This window comes from Panicum virgatum, chromosome 5N (assembly GCF_016808335.1).
Source record: "Panicum virgatum strain AP13 chromosome 5N, P.virgatum_v5, whole genome shotgun sequence".
Lineage (NCBI taxonomy): Eukaryota > Viridiplantae > Streptophyta > Magnoliopsida > Poales > Poaceae > Panicum > Panicum virgatum.
The window spans coordinates 24,586,281-24,613,473 of NC_053149.1; the positions used below are offsets into that span (position 1 = coordinate 24,586,281).

A 27,193-nucleotide genomic window follows, 5' to 3' on the forward strand; every position below is an offset into this window, starting at 1 on the left:
AGTTTTGTAGGTGCCGGAGATGAGGCAAAGCGCCATATTCTTCTGACAGGAAAAAGAAAAATTGTGGGAGTCGACGATGTCACAGATGAAGAAGAATACAATAAGGTTGAAGATATGACTCCGTTCGCAGTGGAGGTTGACACAAGTATTCTTTTAGCCGAAGAGGTGGCTCCGTACGCACGTCATGATCATAATGAAGGGACGATTGTAAAGCGAACCATCGTTAATATTCCCTTAGTTGAATGATTATGTCTTGTAATATTTTCTATGAACATTATTAGATTTCTTATGCAATTATTTGATTTATTATGCAATTAAAATAATTAGTTATGCACCTAAATGATTTATTATGTAGTAATTAAAATTATTGTACATTTAAATGATTTATTATTGTGCAAATAATTAGTTGAATGATTTACTAGGCAGTTAATAAATTTATTGAGCAAATAACAAATTTATTAGACAATTATTTTAACTATTAGACAATTATTTAAATTATTAGATAATTATCTGATTTTCTAGGCAATTATCAGATTTATTATGCAAATATCAGATTTATTACGAATTATGAGGCAATTAATAGATTTACAAGAGAAAAAGAAAGGAAAAAAAAGATAACCTTTGGTACCTTAGGGTCCTATTTGGGTAAAAAAAAGTGGGGCGTCGCGCGGGAGTCGAACCGTGGCCGCGAAGCCCAAATTTCAGCGAGTTACCATTGAGATACTGACGAATTCCGTGAGTTACCATTGAGTTACCATTGAGATTTATTAGGCAAGTAATTGATTTACTAGGCAAATAAATGATTTACTAGACAATTATAATATTTATTGGGAAATTAATTGATTTACTAGGCAAATACCGAATTCACATAATATTAAAAGAATTAATAGAAAACTAAATGGGGAAAAGAGAAAAATAAAACTCATTTGGTACCGGTTGGTAGTTTCAACCGGTACCGAAGGCTTTTTTCGTCAAAAAAGGTGCTCTGAGCGGGAGTCGAACCCCGGCTTCGGCGCCCAAAGACACTTTGAGAAACCATTGCGCCATTTAGAGATTTCAATTTTTAGCGTTCCATCAGTCCAAATAAAGGGAAAGGAAGCCTTAGGCACCGGTTTGTTGTCCTCACCCGGTGCCAAAGGGTATTTCAATTCCCGCTCGTTGGGGACCTAAGGCACCGGGTGAAACAGAAACCGGTGCCTAAAGTTTTATTAAGGCACCGGGTAAGATTCCAACCGGTGCCTAAGGCTGCCATAGGTACCGGGTGATGTTTTCACCCGGTACCAAAGGCCCTCCCTATATATTCCATCCCCTTCTTCCTCGCCTAAGTCCTCATCTGAGAATTGCCTCCGCCGACCTACTGCGTCGACGTCTACCTCCCCGCCGCATCGTCATGCCGCCGTCCTTCGCCGCGCATCGTCGGGCCGTCCTCTCCGATGGTCGCCCTCCCCGGCCCGCCTCTACGCCACGCGCCGTCCTCGATCGCCCTCCCCAGCCCGCCTCGACGCCGCCCCCCTCCACCGCGCCGGCAAGCACCACGTCGCCGCCCCAATCCACCGCGCCGGCCACTCGCTCCCAACACCGCGCCCGCCGACCAGTGCCCCCGCGCCCGCCGACCCTCGACCAGTGCCCCCGCGCCCGCCTCGACGCCGACGTCGACGCCGCCCCCCTCCACCGTGCCGGCGAGCACTTCGACGCCGCCCCCTCCACCCCGGACCGCCCACTCGCGTGCGCCCCAACACCGGGAGGAGTCCCGCATCAGTTTCCCCACCTCTTCTCGCTCGCTCTCTGCCCCAAGCTCCAGAATACCACCGCCTCCCTCACATGTTCGGCAAGCTTGACTCCGCCGCCGATCCACCACCACAACACCGCATTGACCCCATCACCCCCCTAGGAAGCTTCATCGTGCCTTAGTAAAGCTCATTGACCCTTCAATTGCGTCTTTTCTCCACCCGAACCCCATCCCCGACGAGCGCAGCTCACCGCCGGCTGCTGTCCGCCGTGGACCAGCCATTCCAAGCCGAGCAAGAGCACTGAGGAGTTGGAAGAGGAGACTTCTCGATATATAAAAGAACAATTGAAGCCTAAAGTCCTCCCGCCGAGGGAAAAGGTACCTCTAGAACTAGGGAAAAAGCTTCTCGCAAACCTAGACAACCCACCAAAACCGAAAAGCTTACCCTCGGACTATGATCGTACTCTGACAAAGGCACACAAGGTGAGAAATCTGAAGAAAAAATGTGGCAAGACCATTCCTCAGCTTGGCACACAACAAAAAGAACTCGAGCCCCTCCGGGTGCCAGGGTTGCCACTCCTACACCCGACGGACGTACAACTCCAGGCGGACCTGCAGGCCGCAATATTTCTTTCTGAAACTGGATTAACGCTAGAGGAGGCAACGGGGCATGTGGAGGCAAAAATCCCTGTCGCTCGCACTATTACTCCATTCCAGCATGGAAAACCGTTTGTCACTGAGGAAGAGGAGAAAATTCTAGGCACGCAGATGTTCAATTTGCATAGATGGTACCTGCGAATGGCGAAAGACGAAGGGAAAATGTTTGGAGTCAAGTATCGTGACCATGATTTCTTCCACAGGGAGGACGACTTCTGGGTGTACTTCCAAAATTTATATCACATTTACCATCGACAAGCCCTCGACGCCTCTATCATCACCATTTGGGTTTTGTAAGTATCACTTACCTCTACATTAATATTTTTTGTTAACAAGAACATAATTATATGTGTGCATTATAAAATTTGTATTGCATCATTTAGACAGGAGATCCAAAGAAGCCGAAAACATGGATGGCACCGTCAGATCGGCTTCATGTCTCTTTTGCTAGTCAACCAGAAATTGATCAACGAAAGTTACAAGGAAACGTGCGAAAACATGTACGATTCGTTGACTAGGCAAAGTTACAAATCCTATATATTCATACCATACAACTTTGGGTAAGCCTTGATCGACTCAAACCTCTGTTATATTACTAAATAAATACTAAGTTGTCTAATACATTTATATATATATCCTATCTATATCTGCAGTTATCATTGGATTTTACTCATACTTTCCGTAGAGACCGGCAATCTTATAGTCTTTGACTCAATGAGAAATCCATATTCCGCAATCCAACATATCATAGACCCCTTGAACAGGTAAGTTCAGTTTGCACAATCAAATCTTTTTTCTGTTAATAACAATTCCTGAATATCAAACTTAACTTTGAGCGCAGGGTTTGGAAAATTTTTGTGAAAAATAACAAAGGACGTGGTCAATGGAGGCCCGAACTGAACGTTAACATGGATTATCCGGTATGTTCATTCATAAAGATTTGTTTAGTTAAGTATATAATCCCAAATTGTTCTAAATTGAGTAATTTATTTGTTTCTCCTTAAGTGTGTGAGACAACAACAAGGAACTGATTGGTGCGGGTACTACGTATGCGACTACTTGCACATCATGACTCCATGCGGGAAGGCTACTGATGAAGAAACGAGAGTACGTCCAAACCGTTCACTAGTATTTTCATAATTGTACTAACGCACATAATGTTAATGCTTTTTTCCTAAATGATAGATGTCTCAAATGGGGGATGAATGTTACTCTACTGATCGGATCAACGCCGTGTGCGAGCAGCTCGCCGGATTCATTTTGAACGAGATCTTGGATCCTAGAGGCGAGTTCTACCACGACGGTCACATCGATAGAGGACTTTCATCGACATCCTGAGGGGACTAGTAGTTGGACAGCTAACATGACTTGTACATTTGTAAATATTTTTAAACATTATGCCTTGATGATTGTAAATTTGTAAATATATTAGTTCATGCAATTAGCTTAATTATATGCTCGCATTTCACTTTTAGTTAGTTTCAAATATTCTCTGAAAACAAACACGAACTACCAATGAACGTAGAGTACTGTAGAGCAACCAATGAACATAGAGTACTGTAGAGCTTGAGTGCGTTTAGCAATTATAAAAGAATAAACAGTAATAAATAGAACAAACAAAACTAGATTTGGGAAAAAAGGGAAAAGGTCATTGGTACCGGTTGGAAATACCAACCGGTACCAAAGGGGCCGCCACCTTACGTCAGCGTGGCAGCCTCTTTGGTACCGGCTGGTATTTCCAACCGGTACCAATGGAGGCCTAAGGCACCGGTTGAAAAACCCGGTGTCTTAAGTAGAGGCCAATGGTCGCGGTTGCGGGGCACCGGTTGGGAAACCGGTGCCTTTTGCCTTTCTCAGCCGGTGACCAAGGCCCGTTTTCTAGTAGTGAAGCAAACCTTAGTCTACTTGTGTGTTACCTGTCATTTTATAAGAAATTGGAAACCTCATAAAATGATTATAGAGTTTTGTCTTGTAGAAACACCTCATGATGGCAGAAATTTGTTTAATGCAATGCTCAAGTGCTTGAATGAGTGGAGCATAAAAAATAAGATCTTTGCAATCACCCTAGATAATGCTTCTATAAACAAAAACTTTGTGAGCACTTTGAAAGAAAACTTAGTAGCCAAGTGTTTGCTATCAGGTGAAGGCCTAATGTTTCATTGTTGATGTGTTATGCACATCTTAATTCTAATAGTTCAAGAAGGTTTGCTTGCCATGAGCAATGTATCACAAGTATTAGGGATGTTGCAAAGTATGTGAAGAGCTCACAAGGATGTAAACAAAGGTTTGAGAAGATGATTAAAGAAGTAGGGATATCTTGTGATAAACAAATGCTGCTTGATGTTGCGACCCGGTGGAACCCCACTTATCACATGATATGCCATCTCATTTCTGATGATGTGCTCTCAACATATAAATTCTTTGCAGCCTAGGAGTAAGAGGAAAGTAGCGTAGGATCTTACGTGGCAACCGCTTTTTATTATTATTAATTCCATCAGCAACAACATCCGCAGCGTCCTTCTCAACACCATCATTCAGATTTTTCCACCTAGACTGTATACATATGGAACAACTATCCAGATCTGCATTTTCCTTCCAAAATAACACACAATCATTATCACAAGCATGTATCTTCACATAGTCCAAGCCTAGATCTCTTACCACCCTTTGCACTTTATCCATTGTGTCTGGGATACAATGGCCTTTCGGGAGAATGGCTGCGAACAGACTAAGTATGGCCTCCAATGCATTGTTAGTAATATTGTACATGCACTTTATCTGAAAAAGGCTCACAATAAAGGAAACCTTAGTAGCCTCTATGCAACCTGGATATAATTCCTTTTCTGCCTCCTGTAATAATTTCAAAAAAAATCTTTGCATGTTCATTCGGCTCTTCATTATAATACCAGGTTCTTCACTGATTTTCCCCAAGTGTTGCTCCTCTGATGATGGAATGAATCATAGTATTAGTGGCAGCATGGTCCTCACTTTGTTCACCTTCTTCATTGTCAATTCCTAAATCTTGGGCTCCATCATTGTCTAATCCAAAATCTGGAGCTCCACCTTCATTGTGCACATCTTGTACTAAAATTGTATCATGAGACACGACGCCGCCTCCTGCATTTACTAATACATGATGAGGATCATTGACACCTAAAGCTGAAGAACTTTGGCCATTCTCTATGGAACTTTCTGCAAACCCTCTGTCACGCAAATGTTTCGAAACCTTAGACTGCACTTCGGATACCATGCATTGACATCTAGTAAATGGGCACACAACAGTTCCACCTCTCGATGTGCCAGCAAATGTGATATTAATAAAGTCACGGAATTTCTCCTTCCACATTGGATCATGTCGAGGCAATCGCATCCAACTTCTATCCTCATTATATATTAAAGACATTATCCTGCATTAATACACAGGACACAAACACATGAAACAATAATGACCATTGACGCTAGCATATGCAAATGCATGATATATAGTTTGAGGAAAGACATATATAGCTGGGTGTATGCAACCCTATGTACCTTGCTGATCAGATCAATGATGATGGTTGTGCGCGTGCCCTTGGAGGAACGATGGTGTGTCGCCCTCCCCCTAGGGCACTGGCAGCCCTTGATTGCTTTCTCCCTCGCCAACGTGGTGTCACGATCGAGATCGACGTCGCCCCTCGTTGTTTTGAACCCAACAGTCCGGCTCTCGGCTCCACAAACAAAGGCGCGCACATGAGAAGGAGATGGATCCAGTTGTATTCGAGGCCACCAGAAACAGCTATGTATAGCAACAAGGGCACATGTTGTTGATACGAACAACATTTTCCTGGCAATAAGTGTCTACCGATTGCAATGATATTGAACTTTATTACAACGCACAAAAAGGGTGGCAAAATGAACATGCTGTTGCGTCCATGCAACCCCACCAAATAGTCTTTGCAACACAACGTTCCCCTTGCATTAGCGTACAGCAAAAGTAATCACAATCAAATTGGTTACAATAGCATTGAATTATTGCAACGAACTTATTACTAATGCCACGCCAATGCGTCGTTGCAACACCCACAACCATTTGCCACGCAAATCCAATAAATGGTTGCTATAGCAGCTTTTTATTGCAACTAAAGTCATACAAATTGCAACAAATAAATTGCATTGCAATAGGGCCACATATTACCACCACCGTTTGGTGTGGGTGCAATACAACACGCTATTGCACCCAATTTAGTGGCCTGGCAATTGTGACGTCTAGCAATAGGGGGAAAACCTTGTAGTGGGAGGAAAGCGTCGGGCGTGGAACTGTCGGAGGCGCGGTGAAGAGGGGGAGGCGCGGGGGGCGAGGGCAGATCGTGGGGAGGATTGGATGGTAGAGGTCGACCTGATATGGATCGGATGGCTGACATATGAAGTTGACAGACACATCTAGAGGCAGATACATCTTAGTGCTTCGTTTTTTTATTAGTAGTAGATTGTTTCATACGTTTTCATGTGCCTCCCGTTGTGCTCTTGTAGCACTAGCATTTGACTGACCTCTCTTCGTTCCAAGAGGTTGATACCAGAACCTACTTCCATTATCTAAACTCTAAGGCCAGTCTCAATGCAGGGGTCATGAGGATGTCATCAGCATTAATAACAGTGACACATCAGCAAAAATGTTGATTTGGCATGAAAATTTAGATGAGAGAGAAGGAACCAGGGTCATCAGGATGACCCGCTCGTGGCGCGGTTCTCAAGCCCATCACACGGCGATGACCCTAGCACTGAGCGTGTTCCTCGCTTCATCCCAGATCCGATGCTCCCCACTCCACCGCCGGACCTCCAGCGCCCAAAATCCTCCGCAGCTCCCGCGCTCAACCCCCCTCCCTTGCCTCTCCCGCGCGCGAACCCATCGCCGCTCCCGCGCCCAAAACTCCCGCCTCGCCACGCTCGCCTGCATCTTCTCGCCCCTCCCCCCAATCCATCAGAGCCCCAGCCCCTCGCCCTACATGGGCTGGTAGCTCTATCGGGCATAAGCTTGCTTTTGTGCTGGTAGCCTGGTACCTTTTTTTTTATTTGCCACATGGGCTCAAAATGAGCTTGGATGATTATTCTGTTGAATATTGCCAGATTTGTTGATTCTTTTGTTGAGGAAACTTGACTTCTTGTATAAATTTAAGTGCTCGTTTGTTTAGTTCAGTTGTTAGATGTGTGCTGGCTGCTGCTGATATATATATAGTAGATCTATTCAGTACCTGGGTATGGAATAAACTATCCCATGCCCGAGCCACCCGTGGATCCGACCCGCGCCGAGCGCTCCTTCCCAGCCGGTTTTTTCCCCTCCTCCGCATGCATGGTTCTGCGTTGGTTTTTATTTCCCAGCAAGTTCCAGCCCCGTAATAGATCATGGGGGCAGTTTTTAATTTCTCGCGAATCCACCTGCCGCCATCGACGCTCTGGTGAGGCGGGGCTTCCCTCGCGCAGTCCCGGCGAAGCCCTGCGCCGCCAGCTTCCGTGCCGCCCCGGCGAGCTGCAGCCGCCGTTCGGAGATGTACCCCCTTCTGCTCCCCAATTTGTCGTGAACCGGCCTCCTGCCGGCTACCATCTGGTGAGGCGGGGTTCCCCCCTCGCCGACCCGGCGAGGCCCTGCTCCACCAACCCCCGTGCCGCCATAGCGAGGCCATGCGCCGCTGAAGACCCCTTCCCGGCGTCTCCAGATCCCGCGGCGGCGGCGCGCCCCCCGACCGGATCCGGCGTCGGCGTCCGCGGATCGAGATGCAGAGGCGCGGATCGAGAGCGGCAGCGCCATGGCTCCCAGATCCCGGCGGCGGCGGCACATTGGAGCGCGGTGGCGGCGGAGGCGTGCGACGGCGTCGAGGACCCTAGCGGCGTGCGACGGGGCCGGGCTCCTGGCAACGCGCGGTGATCCCCGGCTCCCAGCGGCGAGGGCCCCGGCTTCCCTGGCGTCGGCCGCCCGGAGGACCCGTGCCGGCCGCCGCCCCCTGGATCTCGGCGGCGCGCGGCGCACCTTGCAGGCTGAGACGGCGGGCCATGCAGGCTGCATCAAGCGGCGGCGACGGCCCCTGCAGCGGACGACGCGAAGCTGCAGCCGCCGGCCAACGCGGCCACTCCGGCGCCGGTGTTGCCGATCCGACGGGGCCTTGCGCCGCCGGCTCCTGTGCCACCCCGGCGAGGCCCTGCTCCACCAGCTCCCGTGCCGCCATAGCGAGGCCATGCGCCGCTGAAGACCCCCTCCCCCATCTCGGCAATGGCACTGGGAACCACCGGCATGCTCCACTCTCATAGACAGAACTGACACTATACAGGCGCGCAGATGAAGGTGCATACAATGCATCCCTACATCGCAGCTTTGTCCCTGGCCTGATTCATTCAGGTTGAGATGCGTTTTTTATCTGCTACTTGCCTGTTCTTGATCTCGTATGTGTAGGAGCTTAATTTTATTTCCAGAACTCTTTTTCCTTTTCGTTCTAAAAAAACTATTTTTCCTTTTCTATTTTCCATTCGCACAGATAGATCTTGCTGCAATTGAGATCAAGTACACATGCAGGTTCGTCAAACAACCACGAATTCAGCTTTTTACTGCAATATCGATAAGTAATATATGATAGAAAGTTGGATTATTTCTTTTCATGTGAAAGCACGTTGAGCTCAGATCTCATTTGGCCTTGTAGCTTGCTATTTCTGCACAGCTATTTAGATGCATAGGTACTTGAATCTGGACTGTTTTATTTATCTACTCTTAGTTTATCTCACTTCTGCGCTATCTGAAACATCAGGAGTTGTTGCATCTCAGTGTTGGTTTCGGGCCTAATCTTCCAGGGCGTTGTTGGTGCAGTAATGAAGCTAACTGCTGGTGCTGGTACCATGGTGTGGATATCTATCATCTGGGAAGATTGGCTAGAAGTAGAAGTATCTTGTGCTGTGCTGCCTTTTGTTTAGGTGCCATGGTGCTCGTCGGCAAGCTTGGCTAGGCATCAGAGGTGAACTCTATTCTTTTGTAGAGGCAAAGTTGGGATCTTGAGCTGGATCTTTTGCCCTGCTATTTGCGAGCCTTCGATTCGTGTTGACTTTTTTCCTTCTTAACAAGCATTTTTAGTTGACAGTTTACTATAGGATATTAAGGTACCCCTGATTGAGTTCAAATCTTCCTAGAAGGAACAAAAATGGTTCCTTTATTTTTGTTACTCCTTGCTCATTCCAACTTCTGTTCCATAATGTTTTATAGCTTTATGAAGTCAATCTATAAAAATGACGCCATCATGTTCAAGTGTTTTTTTTTGTTGTTGTTGTTTTCAGGATTTGAGGTGGACACCCTGATCTCTATTGACAGTGCCATCTTTTGGCAGTACCCATCACCATTAGATGTTTAGGGAAAATTTCCCTTGATCATCACTTGATGGATTTCTCGCAGAGAGCATCTGTTGGACAATAGATTCTGAGTTTTATGAGAGGATGGTATATATAGTATAGAGCTTTGTATAGATCTTTATGAAAATGTAAGTTCGGAGTGGCAGATAACACAAATATGACTCCACCTTGTGTGTTTATGGTAATTATGCACCGGCTCGGAAAAAAAAATGTGTGGTGCTTGTATGCTCGTGGTCCTGAATCACATTTTATGTTGTCTCATAGTTCCTGATGTAAAGAACATTTAGTTTAATAAAGACTTGACGCATTCACCAGCCAATACCAACAATTTGCTTTTCAATTGGCCCTGACATTTGTGCCATGACCGGAAAATAATCCCCCAAAACTGGAATATTGTTACATCTTGACCGGAACCTCCATACCATGAAAATTTAGTTTTTTTATAAATCCCGCAGAGCACGTGCCCCAACCTGCCGCCATGCTACCTGAGCCAAACGTCGACATGATGCTGAGTTTTTATTCAAAAATTAATGGCGGGGTGCAGACACTCTTAAGAATTGGGTGAAACCGGGCGCGCTCGCTCCGGTGCGGGGCGCATGGGCGCGCGGTCGGCGGACGGTGGGGGTGGGCTGGCTCAGGTATGGAATAGCTATTCCATACCCAGGGTAGAGATTAGTCCTGGCATATATATATATATATATATATATATATATATATATATATATATATATATATATATATATATATATATATATATATATATATATATATATATATCACATCAGTAATGATTTGTTTTGCCAGGGGAATTCGACTGGAGAGAATAAGATGGTGGCCTTGCTGGTGCCCTGTATGCCTTTCTTAGGCTGGAGAAACTGAACCATATTTGCTGTGTTTTTTTTTGTTATTTATCTTGCGATATGCAAAATGGATCAGTCTATTGTACGGATATTAAATTTAAATAAACCATATCCTAGCATGTTGTTTCACAAATGGTTACATAGTTCATATGGCACATTTGATCACTCCACCATTCATCAATTTAATGCTGTAATCTATCTATGAAACTGTGTAATGACACTGTGCACTAAGAGAGGTGATGTCATGGCAGTGTTAACCTGACGTGGCAGTCTTGGTAACAGTGTTGATGATCCTTACACTGAGACTGGCCTAAAAAAGATCCGTGTGAATTTAAGACAAACTCAGCAACAGAGGTACGTTCAGTAAAACAGATGAATTTAAGACAACAGATACTGTCTTGTATTCTCGCAAAATTGCACTTGAGGATGCTTTCTTTCTCAAAACTTTTCTTTGAAAGATGCAGCCTGTTCTAGACAGATCGAGATAGTTATATGATGCACACATGCTTCCAACGATTCGTGATACTAAATAAAATATGGAAATTAGCCGATCACGCTACGCTTCTGCTGATATATCTGCCTTGATCCCCTCCACGACGTTCGGCGCCACTGCCCCCGTGGTGACCGTGACGGCGGCCTCGCCGGCGTTGCTGGTCACCGTCGCCGCCAGAACGGGCACCCCATGCCGGCGGAACACCTCCAGCACACGCGTCAGCGCGCCCGGTCGCCGCGCCGCCGGTAGCCTGGCAGCGAAGCACGTTGCCTTCTTAGCCGCGAGCACCTCATCGGCAGCGACGGCGGCACCCCCGTCTGCCGCAGTCCGCCGCCCTGCCCGCTCGACCGCGCGGTGCGTCTCCAGCTTCGCGACCGTGCCCCGCAGCGCCCCCACGTACGCGATCGCCTCCTCCAGTATCCTCGCCCTGGGCGCCTGCACGCCGTCGCCGGGCCACGCGCAGCGTGGCGCCCGTGAGGAGACCGTGGCCAAGAACGAAACGAACGGGGAGGGGGGCAAAAAAAAAAATGGAGGAACCGGTGCGGAAGAATCACGCGGACATGGACGGACCCGAGGGGGCAGGTCGGGGAGCAGTGCGCCGAGCTCGGCGTAGAGCCTGGACATCTGCCGGCGACGCGCGCGCTCGACCTCAACCGACGCCTGCCGCTGCTCCGGCGGAGCCGACGCCACCGTCGTCGTCCCTGCTGGCGACCCCTTGGTTCTGCCGCCGGTCAGAGACAGCGCCAGGGTGTGCTCCCCAGCCATGGAGATCGAAGTGCCGCGGCGGCGCGGTGTGGAATGCTAGCGTTGCGTTGTGCGCTGCCGTAGATGTGACGGGACGGGAGTACCAACCAACTGTCCAACTAGGCTTGGCAAATCGGAACAAGCTTCGTCTGCAGTTGCCGCTGCTCTGCCGCTCTGATCCGGTGGGGCCCTGGAGGGAGGTTGCACCGCGCAGATGCGTCACGCATGTAGTGGGGACGAGCAGGTACAGTGTCAGCTTTTGTTGGTTGTGTCGGCTCACGGAGGAACTAAACAAAAAAAAAGTAATTTTGCTCCGAGACACTCATGTTGGTCGCGTCACGCATGTTGTTTTTTTTGCTGCAGGATCCTACTCAATTTTGTCTTCGCTGCTAATCACTCTTTAAATATGCATATTAGCTACAAGACTTCTTAAGTAATATAATAATTATTTTTAAGAAGGAGGAAGAAAAATTTCAAAATGTCATAATTACTCCTGACTTCTAACCCCACCGTCCGCTGGGCCCCTCCCCCACCCGTCAGCTTCTCCCTCAAGTTGCAGGCGGGGCGGGTTCTTATACAAGCCCGCAAACCCGCCCTGCAAAAATAGCTGTTGCGACTAATGAGGCCCAGCTGCAAAGTTCTAGTGGCCCATTGCTAGCCAGCCTGCCAAAGCATGTGGACAAAATAAAGAAACCTGCGAGGCCCGCATAAGAACCCTCATCCTCGAGTAACCTAGCGAGTAGCGACGGTCGCCGCTGCCCGCTGGCACCATCGACATCGCAATCCCATCCTTCCGCTTCTCTTTCGCTTCCGCAATCCCACCACCCCTCCCCCTGCGCAGATCGTCAGCACCTTCAGCGAGTTCCACATCCCAAAGAAGCACGCTGCCATCAAGAAGAAGAAGCAGCCGCGGGCGGGAGCGACAAGAGCAGCGTGGTGTAGTTGTGCAGAGCGTCACCCCGTCGACCGCCAACAGCTTCTTCTTCCACGGTTCCTTGTGTCTTTTCGGAGGGGCGGGAGCGCACACACGACCTCCTGCTGCTCTTGCTCCAGCCGGCACCCACAGCATCAGCCGCGCTGCGCAGGATGTCTCTGCCCCTGTCCGTCGGCAACTGAAGCCTCCAATCCAGCTCACCCTCCGATTCCTCTCTCTTCCTCCAAGGTGGGTGCTGGATCTGCTCATTTAGATCCCTGCGAATGGGATTGGCCCCATGGAGCAGCCGCTGGGATTCCCTATTTCTAAATCTGCGATGAGCTTTGCCTGCCAGGTGCGCTCGGCTGCTGCTTGCTTGTCGGCACCTGGCTGGCTGTTGGTGGGGCTCGTGGTGGCTGCCTGAGTGCTTGGTGTGAGAGACTAGCTGTGCCTGTTTGCGGATTATGCGGGTTCTGTATATGTACCGCAAAGCCCACGTGATACTAGCAAGCTGCTTAGTAAAATTAGTGGACAGCCACCAACCCGCGTGATTACTTTGTGGCTAGTGTTGCCGTCTTGCGGACGTCCACAACCCGCCCCACCTGCAAACTGACTTCTCCCAGAATGGCCCGACGCCATGAGCGCCGCCACCGCCTCCCTCGACACCCCAATAGCCTACCCTGGCACCCTCCTCGAGACCCCTAGTTCCGGTGAAGAAGCTTGCTAAATCAGATCGTCGCCGCCACCAGATCGCCACCGCCATCGTGGTCCTGCAGAAGCTGCTGCCGCCAACAATCAGGTCCTGCAGAAGCCGCCGCCGCCGCCCGACCAACTCCACACGATTGGTCCCTGCAGAAGAGCGGACGTGGGCTTCGGCCCCTAGCCCTCTGGCGGGGTACAGGAGCGGCGTGCGGCGCGGCGACGCGGGAGCGGTGCGAGGCCGGGCGAGCGCTACCGGCGGAGTAGCGGCTCGGCTTGGTGGAGGAGAGCATGGCCCGCGGCGGCGCGACGAGCGGTGGGGCGAGTGCAACCGAGGCAGCGCGGAGCGGGCGGAGAAGCAGCGCAAGGCCAGCGCGCCGCACCCGGAGGTGGGTGACACGGAAGCCAGTGCGGTGGCGCGTGTGGCCGGCGAGGGACGGGCGGAGTTGCAGTGGCAGGCTAGAGGCGCGCCACAACCAGCGCTGGGCGGGCGGATGCGAGGTGGCTGCCGCAAGGGCACGGGCGGAGGTGCCGCAGCGGCCGGCGCGTGGATGGGCGGATGTGCGACGGCGGGCACAGGGGCGATTACATGGAGAAGATAGGGTACTAAAAAAGAAAAAGAAGCTGACAGGTGGCCTGCAGGGTATTTTCATTCATTAACTCTTTTCTCTCTCCCCTCTAATCTAAGAAATCGTTACGTTATTAGTTTGGTGTCATGGAGCAAATATTTGTATTTGAATAATGTCTCCTAGCAAAGATAAATTAAATGGCATCCACTAACAAATATTAATATTCAGGAGTGTCATCTAGCAAATTTACCCAACCAAGAAACGTTTTCTGTTTCAGGACGCATCTCTTGCATGGCACTGTTCGTGGAGCCGTGGTGCGTGGGGCACAAAACAACTGGTTGTTTACTGGTTTTTTTTGGAACGTGAGAAAACAGAACACACACTTCTTCTGAAGCTCATGAATAATTCCGAAAAGATTTGTTCGTTCAAAAATTCCCTAAAGATCCTTGGTTTAGCGACATTCTGCCATCAACGTAACTCATTGCATTGTTTTATAAAGAGTTGTTTCGTGTGTATGTGTGTTTTTTTAAAAAAAATAGCGGTTCATTTACCTTTTATTATCTGTTAGTTTGTTTTCAACGTCCTTGTGTCAATCTCCTAATTCTATTAAAAAACTAGTGGAGGTGCTAGAATATAATATAATCATAATTTATATTTATACTAATAATATACATGACGTAATGATATTTTTTACGATACTTGGGGAGGCGTTGGGAGGCATTTCACGTGTCTATGATTGGTGGGCTCAATTGAGAGTAGACGTTGGGAGGCGTCAATGAGGAGGTGTTGGGAGCCGTTAGATGTGTGTATGGTGGGTGGGCTCATATATGCCGTAACGCCTCCCAATGCCTCCAAAGCTAAGAGGATTAAAAATTTATGGTAATTCAATTTCCGTAGCTATTTTTTCGATCAAGGGTATCATAGTGAATTCACAATTATAGAAATAATGTTCTGGATAGTATAGTTAGAGGTATGATTTTAGCATTATAGTGAGATGAATATTTGTTTTAAAGAAAAAAACAATTGTATTCATCTAACATCAATATTAGGGTTCCCAGGCGCGGCGTTTTGCACCTCCCCGTCGCCCTCGATCTCGCAGGCCGACGTACGCCCTCCAGGCCCACGTCGCCGACCGCCTCCAGGCGCTCTCCGCCCATGCCGCCGCCTCATCCACTGAAAGGATTTTGATCACATGATGTCGTAGCCTAGAGGGGGAGGGTGAATAGGCTTTTCTTCAAATTTCAGCACTTAACCCTGCTGTCAGCTGCCTGGACCGGTTAGACCGGTCTGATCAGGCAGACAGGCAACAGTAGGGAAAACTCTCCTTCTCGAGCTTGAACCTATATGAAACTTGGAGTGTGGCTCTTGTAGAGTATTTCTATCAATATAATTAGCTGTCTACACACAAGTAGGGCACATCCAAGTAGATCGAGTGGAAGCACAATTCAAACTCACAGACTATAATGCAAGGTAAGTAAATCAAACCGAAATGAAGATGATGCAAGGGAGACACGGTGATTTGTTTTACCGAAGTTCGAATTCACCCCGTGCACCCACGTGTGAATCCTACTCTCTATTGAGGAAGCTTATGGTGACCCCAAGGTCAAGCTATATCCTCTCTCCACTATATGATCATGTGCCCTCGTGGCACGCAATTACTGCTGCAACAAACTTGCCGCTGCTCATCACAATCTTGGAAGCTAGCCGACGACGCCTAACCGTCTAGGAGCCAAAGCTCCAAGAGTAACAAATGCTTCAATCAAGTTGGCCGACGCAACTGCAAGTGCTCAAAGCTTGGGATGTTTCTCTCTTGCTCAAATGGCTCTCTAGGATTTGGTTCACTGAACCCAACTCAAGGATTCAACTTGAATCAAGCAACTCTCACAAAGAGATATTGGGGAGGACTCTCCAAGTGCTCACAAGGCTCTCAAATGTGTTCTGAATAAAATGGCATTAGCACCCACGAATGGGTAAAGTCATGGGGTATAAATATCCCTCTCTCAAAAACTATTCATTGCCCCTGTCATTGTTAGACCGGTCAGACCGGTCGGTTTGAATTATAGCCGTTGGAGGTAGCTCCCTGCCTAGACCGGTTAGACCGGTCCCTCTCTGATTTCTTCAGTGTTAGCTCTCTCGCAGGCTATTCTCTCTAGGGACTATTTTGAGCACTTTTGGTATTGTCTAAACCTACTGATGTTGCATCCCTCTTGATATTACGGCATACCTATACTCAAGTGCATAAATGAAATATACAACAATCACAATTCTCACTTGGGCTTTGCATTATGATCATGCCGACCTTTCTTCAATCAATACCGTGAGGGTATCAACATCTTCATTCTTTGAGCATACCCGCTTTGAGCTAGTGACTTTGAATCTTCAATTTGCATAGGAATGAATTCCAACATTGATTCACAAGTCACCTTCTCCACTTGAATAATGACACTCTTCAACATAGAGCTCTCCATGACTCTAGAATCTACGGCCTTTGACCCATATCGGTTTTTTTGCTCCCCCAAGCCGTCGCTTGCATAGCCTCTTGAAACACGCCTCTCGGTCCTCTATCTTTATCCTAGCCGTCCATCTTGAACTTATGTTGATTTATGTCATGCATGAAATCTTTTTTATCAATTTGAATTCCTGATTCAATCACATTTGCATGCTTTCTAATTTGAGACATCATATATGTATCAACTCATGTCTCATTCACTTTTGCCTAGCTTGCTCCTTTTGTTAACAAAATTTATCACAAATGACAAGTTCTTTCATATTTGAGACTATGCAAAAGCATACCACATCTCATTCACAAAACCTTTACTTGTTATTTTGAATCCCATCATAGATCGAACAAGCCTTCGCAAATATTAGAGCCTTTATATCAACCATGAATACCTTGCTCTATCTTTTGTTTTCTTGTTTTGCTTGTCACGTATACATTATGCCAATGGGATAATCACACTTTCTTGCAACACATGAGCCATCTCATTTAGTACCAATTTCTTAATTAAATTCCTGCTCATAATCTCATGCAAACAAGTTAGTCCTTTAATCGTGTTGTCAATCAATACACCAAAACCCACTAGGGGCCTAGATGCTTTCAATCTCCCCCCTTTTGGTGATTGATTTCAACCCAATTAAAGCTTACAAAAAGATTTTCAATAAAACTTTTGAACTCTCAGGTTTAGTTGGAGCTCCCCCTCAATATGTGCAAATGAGTTGAATTCATCACAAGTTGGCATCACATGCCAAATTACACATATTGAGCACAAATGAGACTCCCCCTAAATCTCAGCATCCGTGGGGTGCAACAAGTGTGTGTAAACATCATAAACAAACCCGTGATGCAATATGAGAATGGATCCAAATAATTTAGCAACTACGCAGTGCTGCTGCCACAAACCGGTCAGACCGGTCCTCACAAACCAGCACACTACACAGCTTAGACCGGTCCCTCTAACCGGTCAGACTGGTCAGAGACAGCCAACACAGTCCAAGGCTGAAAACAAAAGCATCACATCAAAATTTCACACTATCATAAACATTTCTTATGCATTTAAAACAGGATAAAAACATCCAGTAGCACTCAATGCAAGTGTCTCAAGTCCACAAGTCCTTAATACGATAGAGATAGATGTGTTTTTAAAAGATGAGACACGAATAATACAACCACATCCATACATCATTTCTTTTCTCCCAAAGCACGACTTAGTGTTGGTGTCTCTTATGCTCAATCTGAATAGGTATTCTGGAAGTGCACAGAATTCACCGGTGTAGCACTTCACCTTGGGGTATTCCAGGGTATCGTGAAATCCTCTGGGAAGCACTATGGTAAAGTGTATCGTAAACTGTAGTGACAACCTTTACTGAAGTTATCGACCGACTAATTCAGCAGGGGTAAGCCAGATAATTGATGAGATAAATGGCCAAGCTATGACCATGTGACACACAAGAGATTCTATACCTTAGAGAGGTAGCAGCTGGGAGGACAATGAGCGAGAAAGGACTCCTGAAACACTTCTAAACTACTGAGCTAGCCTCACTAGAACTAATCTAAGCTTCTAACTTGATGTCGAAACCAGGAGCTTACTTCGGCGGCCTAAGCGAAGGGCGCAGACAGGGGTGAGAAGGGGCCCAACATACTTTTGGCAATCCTATTGCTATGAAAACACCCGAACGTGGTGGACTACGAGGGACGGACAAGGCTGTCACCACTTGCCGCCTACCACTATGGTACCGTGGGGTGGAACACACTTTCTAGCTAGCACTGAGTCAGACACCACGTCTGCTCTCGGTACTAGGATTTCTCTTGAGGCCTTCAAGAGAAACCCCCCTCAACCTAGTGAACTAACTTGAGTTGCACTAGTACGGGCAAGAAAACCGGTAAGACTAACTCCGACAAGAAAGAAAGAGAACTCAAACTGAACTAGAGGTAAAACTTACTCCCGCAGACAAGTACTAGTACTTGGAAAGGTAAATACTTGCGGAAAGTAAAGCTGACTCAAGTAAATAAAGAAGATAACTTATATTAAAATAGTCAAAGAAAAAGATACAAGAGCTTATACCGAGCTCCGATGAGGACTCCGGATCCCCGAGACAAGCTCGACTCGACTCTAACTCCCAATTACTATCCTACTCTAGAGTTGAGAGGAGAGAATTGCTCCTTTGAGTGTGTGTTTACAAGTGAGGGGGAGAGTGCTATTTATAGGCTTCCAAGGTTGGTAGAAGGCCGTTAATTCAGGTAGTGCCCGGTGCACGCAACTGTAGAGGCGGTGCTTAACTTCCACGCGAAGTCGGGAGCCTAGAGGCTACAAGGTGGGGCCGGGCGGCCCATCCTAGGCCGTCCGGCCTAGGAATGTGCCACCTGGCCACTGACCTTCCGTGGACGGCTCCTGATCCCTCCTGGATGTCGGTTCTTTGGGTATCTTCCTCAGATGCTGGAATCTAGGGCTGGGCGGCTTGGGTTAGGCCAGGCGGCCTGCCTCCGGAGCCTTTCAGCTCTCCGTTTCACCGACGTTGCATATCAACGCTCCACACTGTCTCTGGAATGGGTGGTTTCCCCATTTGATGATCTTGGCACTAGTATGTGTGTCTTTGGGTTGAACCTTGTGCCTTCCAGGTCCACCGACAGGATATGAGATGTTCGCCTTGTCCTGGAACCTTATGAATGTGTCACATTGCTCCAGTAAAATTATTGGACCCATGTATGTGGAGGTGTCAGGCTGGTTGGCACGGAATGTGCCAGGTGGCCGGGATTTTCTCTGATTTCGACCATCTTTGGACAGTGAATTCCTGCAAGCATAACTCATCCAAAACTTGTGGAACTTATTAGGATCAAATAAAATATGCATGGAACATGGTGCAAAACTCAATTTATTTCCGAGAAGTTGACGGTCAAAATGTGAGATAATGGCCGTCAACACCCCCCAAGCTTAAACTTTTGCTCGTCCTCGAGCAAAGCTTAATACTGAGGCTCGGTGGATCAGGAGTTGCATCAATGTTTGCCCTCTGCAGGTACCCTGTGCATAGCATATTACTCTATCCGTATGTACTTCGAGTAAGTTGGCTCATACCTATATGTTCTGAATGATGGGGCTTATTTCACGTTTCATCCCTTGTCTTGAGTGGTTGGAGGACTGAACAATCTTCACCAAAATATTTTCCTGTCTTCCCTGTTTAGGTTCATGTTGACATTTCTTAGCGCAATCACTAGGAATGGTTAATCCTTAGCAACAGCGCTAGAAATGCCTGTTGGCAGTCCTTAGTGCAATCACTAGAAATGAGGGCGCCGGACCCATCCTAGCAACTGCAACCAAGGGGTGCCACTCTCATGGTATAATCAATACGATTACAGATGGATCCGCAAGCGCATGGATATACCGTTGTAGCATTTCACCCAGAGAGTAAGGGTATCGTCATTTATTTGTGTCCCAAAGGACGGTAGCGGCAAAGGTATTGTACTCAACATTAACTATGACATTGTGCCTCAAGCAATAGGCAATACTCTAATAGGGGTACGTACAAATAAAGAATAAGCAAGGGTAATGTGACACAGCACACATCCACACTCCAAGAGGAAGGAATAAAGGAGAGAAACTATAAAATAAAGAACTACTCTATCCTACGTCAAGTCAGCTGGAGCTTAGGCTAGGTTAGGTGTCCTAGTGCTTCTATCCAAAGCTGGGGTCACATTAGATCATGGTTAGGACTACAGGTGCCAGGAAAATAGGATAGCGAGGAGAAGGTCCCGCACCGGAGTACATCCAGTCCCGTTACCTCTTTGCATGAACTCCTACACCGAACCCGAACGTCGGGGAGTATGCTAAATGCAACACAGCTGTTACGCCGGATGGACAGGACTGTCACCACCTGCCGTCTACCCTAGTCACACCGTGGAGCATGGTCATATCCGAAGGATCCCACATATTCGAGCACCACGCTCGTGTATGAAGTCACTACTCTAGTGCCCCCAGGTCTCCCACCCTTCGGATGGATGAGTAAAACACTAGAGCAAGCCCGAAAGCACAACGAACCTCTATCCGTACCCAGATCATCTGGCCTAACCAAGACCATTGCATAACTTATGAACGATCTAAGCATGGATTGATAAACTATCAAGATAGTAAAGCAACCATGGCAGAACTCTATATTATGAATAGAAGTCTGACATGTCGGATACAAAGCCATACCAGGAGCCGAGGATTGCTCAATGACCCCGAGGACGACTTGCTCGCTAAAGAGAACTAGCCTAGCTCCACTACCTAGCTAAGAGAGCAAGAGAGAGGAGAGCCTTCTTGGAGAGAATGGAATGAAGTGTGTGTGTGTGTGTTGATGGGGGGGTGGAGAGAGGCCCTATTTATAGCTCTAGAGGTTGGTTTCCCGCCAACGCACATATGGAAGGTGATCAGGTGCCTTGGCAGCTACTCCTCCTTGAAGTGCACCTGGACGGGAACTAGGCCAGGTTCGGCCGACCCAGGGGGTCGACTGACCACACCTGGCAGCCTCTCTGCCTGATCTTCTGCTGGATGGTATATTCTTTGATCCTTATCCTTATCCTCTGGTGCATCTTGCGTGGAGGCCCTGTTTCCTCTGACATGTGGGCCGTCTTTGTAAGGGTGTGACGCCGGATGTGATATTGTGCGTAGTTGTATGGCGTCTGCTGCGTGTTTTCATCTTATTCCACTCCTGCTCATCTGAAATGTACAAAACTCAAAAACAACTGTGGAGCGAGGTTAGTGATACAAATATGTGAGTAAAGCATGTGGTTTTCCTTTATTATTGAGTATAGTTGACGGGTGAAAATGGCACTTAAGCACCATCAACAACTTCCCCAAGCTAGCCCTTTGCTCGTCCCGAGCAAAGTTTTAGACTTAAGTTGTTGATCAGGAGTTGCTACAATGTCGCATTTCTGACTTATGCCCAAGGCACAACCGAGTGTTCTTACCTTTATTCTGAATAGGTTGGCCTTGTTCACACCTTTTACCTTACTCCTGTGGGGCTTATAGAATTATCTTCATCTTTGGCGGTTGAGGGTCAGAACGGCTTATAGAGTACCACTTACCACTCCTTTGTTCAACTGTCAATCCGGAGGTTTTATAAAGTTTTTGAAAAGAAATTTTGTAGTTCCTCGGGTGACCTCTCAGATCGCTCAATGTGTTTCATTCCTTACCAATGCCTTTTTATTCGCCTTTCTTTTTCCATCCTACTTCTAATGGCTTCTTTTTGGTGGATCTGTAGGTATGGAGGATATAATGGCAAACTTGCTTCTCATATTTCGCTAAGTCAAAGACCGGATCCAAAGGAGAAACAAGTCATAAGCCTTGATCAAGATGTGCAAGTGTGTGGATATTTTTGGTGGATGATGGATGAGAACTCCTTTATATGAATTTTCTTTCCCTTGTAATGTTTTTGGTATGGACTATATTTTGCTTTCTCTCTCTCTCTCTCTCTCTCTCTCTCTCTCTCTCTCTCTCTCTCTCTCTTTGACACACCTTGTGGTTGTGTGGCATACCTTCTTTGGGTATGCATCTTTTCTCTTTTCTTTTTGACATGCCTTGTGGGCATGTGGCATACTTTCTTTGGGTATGCATCTTTTATTTCTTTTTGTATAGCCCATACATTATGATGATAACTTTGGAGAGAGATAACATGGCACATCTTGGAGTTTTATTTGTGGATGGATAGGGGATGTACTTGCTATCTTCCTGGTGTAGAATTATAGCATGTGAGTGGACATGTACGTGATCTTGATCATGGGCGTATGAAGTGATTCTCTCAAAGGGTAACAACAATTTGACAAAGCTCAATGAGAAGACAAGTTGCATATGTAGAAAAGGTTTTTCAAACTTGTAACTCATATGGCTCTGGATAGGAATTTTATATCACCGAGAAACTTTATTTTATTTTTGTATTTCTGAAAAGAAATACTCCGGATATCAAGCATCACGTAGGAGAAGATCATAGCAACTCTTTTCAGCCATATCATAACCCACAACAACCTAGATTCGAATTCTACTTTTCGCTACCCATAAGTTTCAAGCTTAAGATTTGAACAATTTAGCCACCAAACTCAAAACTTAGGCAGAGCACAAGGTTGTAACTAGGCATAAGAAAGGAACTAACAGAGCAACTATTCATCATCTCAACAAGGAAAAACTACACATGCTCACTACACATACTGGAAAGCAAGTAAATATTTTTGGGTTTTTATGGGTTTTACCAATTTTTATTTGATTTTAGTTATGCAAATTTTTATGGATTTTTAGAATTTTGCAAATTTTTGTTTGGTTTCATGCAAGGTTTTGAAAGCAGTAAAGATAGAGTTTGATACAAGGTACCTCTCATGGGGGTCCTCCCCCAAGCTAGCTTCAGGCTCACTGCTGCTGGTTGGGATTAAACCCAGCCCAACAGTAGTAGGCCATCCACTCCTCCTGGGATTGCTGCTGTTGCTGCTCCAAGTTGCGGATCCTCTTGCCAGTATATTGCTGCCAGTTCTGTGTTGACTCGATGTGTTGGCCCAGTGACTCGTCGATGTTGGTGGTGCGCACATTCAGCTCGCCCATCTGCTGAGTTAGAGTGGCAAAACCTCTGGACGAAGCTGTACGTCGCGGGGGTCCGCTGGAGCTGGAACTGGTGGACCGGTGCCCTGAGGCCTGCCGTGCCCACTCTGTGGAGCTGGTACTCTGCCATGACGAACCTCCAGCCTCATATTGCTGTCGTTGAGGCTGAGATTGCTGCTGCATGAACTCCTCCCTTCTGGCCCTGCTTCCTGTAACCCTGCCAGGAAGACTAGAAATACTATGCTGGCGGCTCTCCTCTTGTGGAACAAGAGGGATGGTTAGCGAACGGTATTTATACAAATGATACCCCGCATTTGGCAACGGGATTTCATTTGCATAACCAAGTGAAAAGAAAATCAAGTTGTCATCCGGGCCTTTCTTGAGCGTGTGGCCTTGAACCAAGTACGCCTCATCGATCATAACACAGGGCTACTCAATAAAAGGAACGGGGTTCCCTTCTACGATTCCCATGTTTGATGCGATGCGGGTAAACAAAGAAGTGCATTCAATAGGATCTATCATCCGAAAATTTGTGAGCCATTGCTTAACCATTGCTTGTGCGGGGGACATTCGGATCTTGTTGACCATGGCGTATAATATCATCAACTCATCGTTGCGCACTGGTCGTGGATCATCTCTTGGAAAGAGAGTGATAGCCACCCACTTGTGCATGAAACAAAGAGTCGGGTTTTGAATGTCATTGCACCGAGGTGCAAACTTGCCATGAACAGCTTGACCCGAAATCAAACCCCAAAACACATGTCGATCAAAACCGCGGCAAGCTTTTGCAAGGGAAACTGGCAAGCGCGCGCTAAAACCAAGGAGGTGACTGAAATTTCTCCAATTAAAATAGCGTTCAACTCCAAAAAGTTGGAAAGAAACACCATCGTCCACCTCCCGAAGAGTGCAAAGAAACTGGATGGTGAGGAGACGAGAACCATTCTCCTCAACGGGCACAAAACCATCCCATCCAACCGCATGCCAAACACGAGCGAAGTCAACGTCCATACCTATTTTTTCGAGAAGGTCCGAATCGAAGGCTCTGATATGACCAATGCTTCGATTCTTGATTATGGCATAGGCTTGACACTCGCGGTCATCTTGCAAGTTGAGGTATGGTGCATCATCTTCATCTATCTCCATGTCCTCGGCTTGCGGTTCTTCAACTTTCTCCTCGAACTATTCTTCTTGTTCGTCTTGCTCATAATCCATTGTAGTCGGTGTTGGTGCAGGTTTCTTGGGAATGATGAGAGCTCGACTCACCCTGCGAACGGGACGAGCCCAATCTCGTCATTCTCTTGAGAGCTCCAGAAATTTTCCGCCCTGCACCTCTCATGCTTGCAACAAGAACGAACGAGAACAATTCAATTCGGGTTACGTTAGTGAAATGAAAATGAAACTCTTACCCAAAAGTTGTTCCTCTAAATATGTGATCAATCTTGCAGCAAAGAAATGAGAGAGAGTGTGTTCTTGCAATCAAACTTGAGTCAAAATCCAAAGGAAACCCGAGCAAGAATGTGTGAGAGGGAGTGAGAGTGGAGAGAGTGAGCATGAGAGCTCATCACCTCTCTCTCGGCCTCTATTTAAAGGAATTTGGGCGAGTACACCCGAGGAAGAGCCAGGCACAACGGTCAAGTAGCCGTTGGAGAAGGTGGGGCCCAGGAGCCGTTGGTCCTGGGTCGGCTGACCTCGTTCGACCCCAGGGTGGGTCCCCTGGTGCCCCCCTTTGGCTAGATGCTTCCTCAACGGTTATGAACTTTGGAAATATGGTGCACAGCCAAAAGTTTGATAAAAAGATGTCCAAATTATTTTTCCCAAAGGATTTTAAAACTCAAAATATTTTTGGTCTTTTTGTAAAAAGGGAAAAATGCTAGAAAAAATTCCAACATGCAGAAAACAATTTTGAAAATTTCAAACATGCAGTGGAGAAAAACAAATAAGGTGAAAAGTAAATGTTGAAGAGCGGATGAAACACACATGAGATAAATACCAATTTACCTTTGGCAAGGGCACGTCGTTTAAAGTCCGACGTGCATGACTCCTCTTTGATTATGATTGAGCACCCGTCCTGGGAGGAGCAGTGACGGATTGTTGTGCTTTCTTCGCTTTTTTCACTCTTGATGAGGAGGGTTGATGTTGTGGAGTAGTCTGGACTGGTATTACCACTTGTTCATGCTTACCCTCCTTTATGACTTCTTTCACGAGGCTGACCATGTTGTCCTTCTTTCGTGGTGTTACCACGACTTCTTGTATGCCTCGTGAATTTGGCCCAAACTTGATTTTGATTATAGAGCATTGCTCAACCTTGGGCTGAAATGGGAACCTTTCTTCCTTGTCGTTGATATTGAAGTGGATTTCTCCGGATCCAACATTGATTTGTGCCCCCGCAGTGCTTAGGAATGGTCTTCCTAGAATAAGTGGTGTATCCTTGGAAATGTCCATGTCCAACACCACGAAATCGACAGGGATGAAGTAGTCCCTAACTTTTACCGATACATCTTCTGCAATCCCCTCTGGATACCGTACCGAGGAGTCTACCAGCTGGAGATGCATTGGGGTTGGTGTGAGGTGTGCGAAGTTTACCTTGTCGTAGACGGCTTTTGGCATCACGCTGACACTTGCTCCTAAGTCACACAAGGCACGGCCAAAGTGTTGTGCCCCGATTGAACACGTGATTGTGGGGCATCCTGGATCTTTCTTCTACTCCGGGGGTTAGTTGAGTATAGCTGCGCTACGCTCTTCCATGAGCTTGACAACTTCTGTGGTGGACAGCGGCCGTTTGTTTTTGATGATGTCCTTGATATATCGGGCGTAGGTCGGTACATTTATTATGTCCAGCAGAGGGACGTTAACATGTATCTTCTGGATCATCTCAACAAAATGGGTAAACTGCTCATCCACGGTTGCCTTCTTGTTACAGGTGGGGAATGGCAAGAAACTGGTCTCAATATAATCCTGTGGTGCCGTTCCCTTTTCTGGTTCCCTGGTTTCTTCTTGATTTGTTGGTTGTTCTTCTTCCTGGGTTGCCGGTGCATTTCCTGCATGGTTAGGGTGTGGTGGATCACGAGTGGACTTACCACCCCTTGTGGTCACCGCTTTAACATTCTCAGAGACAGGAGCGGAAGCAGCTATTTGAGCAAGAAGAGATTCAACCTTTTTATTGAAACTTGACTGGTTTTTAAGAGTTGAAGACAGAGCTTCAAGCTTAACATTTAAACTTTCCAAGGATTTGTCATTGGCCAAAATCTTTTTATTTATATTTTTGTTGATTTTAACTTGGCCAAGAACAAGTTCTCTCAAGGGAGGTTGGTTTGAATTGAAATTCGAATTATAAGAAGGATTGTTGTTATTACCTCCCTGAAAAGGTGGACGTGGCTGGTTCCACCCCTGGCCTCCTTGTTGTGGATGGTACCCGTTGTTGTTGAGGTAAGCATAGTCTTCACGGGTTTCAGGGCAGTCGTTCCCCGAGTGTCCATCGTTACCGCAGACTTCGCACATGAAGTGCGAACCCATGGCGTAAACGGGAGCATGGATCGGTTGTTTGCTCCCTTCCTCCATCTTCTTGATTAGGAGGTCCAGCTTCGCAGCAATCATATCTGTCTCTTTGATGGTATGCATGCCTTTTGTACGGGGTTGGAGTCGTTCATCGCTCCACCCCTGATTGGAGACCATCTTCTCGACCAATTCTTTTGCTTTGGCGATAGTCAGGTCGAGGAAGGCTCCTCCAGCAGCGGCATCAATATTGGCTCGAGATGTCGTTGTGAGCCCGTTGTAGAAGCTTTGCAGGACGAGCCACTCGTCCATGCCATGATGAGGACTTGCCAGGATGTATTCCTGCAGCCTCTCCCAAGCTTCTGGGATGGATTCCATTCCTGTCTGCTGGAAACTTGAAATTGTCCCGCGCAGGGCATTTGTATTGCCCAGTGGGAAGAATTTTATGAGGAACGCCTTGGAGCATTTGGTCCAGGTGTTGATGTCCTTTTCTTTATAAATCACTGTTTCGCCTTCCCCAGGAGGGAAAAGCGAAACAGACGAAGCTTGACAATGTCGGCGGTGACACCCCATATGACAATGGTGTCGCAGAGCTCCAGAAAATTCTACAAATGTGCAT

The 27,193-nt window shown here is 47.0% G+C and overlaps 1 protein-coding gene, 1 long non-coding RNA gene and 1 other non-coding gene across 4 annotated transcripts; 2 read left to right on the forward strand and 1 right to left on the reverse strand.

Moving 5' to 3' along the window:
• Positions 1-7,672: 7,672 nt before the first annotated feature.
• On the forward strand, positions 7,673-10,067 carry LOC120676328. Of its 2 annotated transcripts, XR_005675778.1 has the most exons (3): positions 7,673-8,753; positions 8,890-9,360; positions 9,677-10,067. It is a non-coding gene; the product is annotated as an uncharacterized LOC120676328 (long non-coding RNA). The 2 variants fall into 2 exon arrangements; XR_005675776.1 differs by having other exon boundaries at positions 7,692-9,360.
• Positions 10,068-10,947: 880 nt separating this feature from the next.
• On the reverse strand, positions 10,948-11,998 carry LOC120675554. Its single transcript, XM_039956752.1, has 2 exons — positions 11,672-11,998; positions 10,948-11,536 (listed from the first exon to the last, which is right to left on the reverse strand). The coding sequence occupies exons 1-2, from the start codon at positions 11,864-11,866 to the stop codon at positions 11,165-11,167; spliced, it is 567 nt and encodes a 188-aa protein (XP_039812686.1). The 5' UTR covers positions 11,867-11,998; the 3' UTR covers positions 10,948-11,164.
• Positions 11,999-26,884: 14,886 nt separating this feature from the next.
• On the forward strand, positions 26,885-26,993 carry LOC120677039. Its single transcript, XR_005676104.1, has one exon. It is a non-coding gene; the product is annotated as a small nucleolar RNA R71 (small nucleolar RNA).
• The last annotated feature ends 200 nt before the right edge of the window (positions 26,994-27,193 follow it).

Coding starts and splice junctions, on each gene's coding strand:
- LOC120675554 (XM_039956752.1), bottom strand. CDS start 11,866: ATGGCTGGGGAGCACACCCTGGCGCTGTCTCTGACCGGCGGCAGAACC. Junction 11,537..11,671: donor TCCCCGACCTGCCCCCTCGG/GTCCGTCCATGT, acceptor GACGGCGTGCAG/GCGCCCAGGGCGAGGATACT.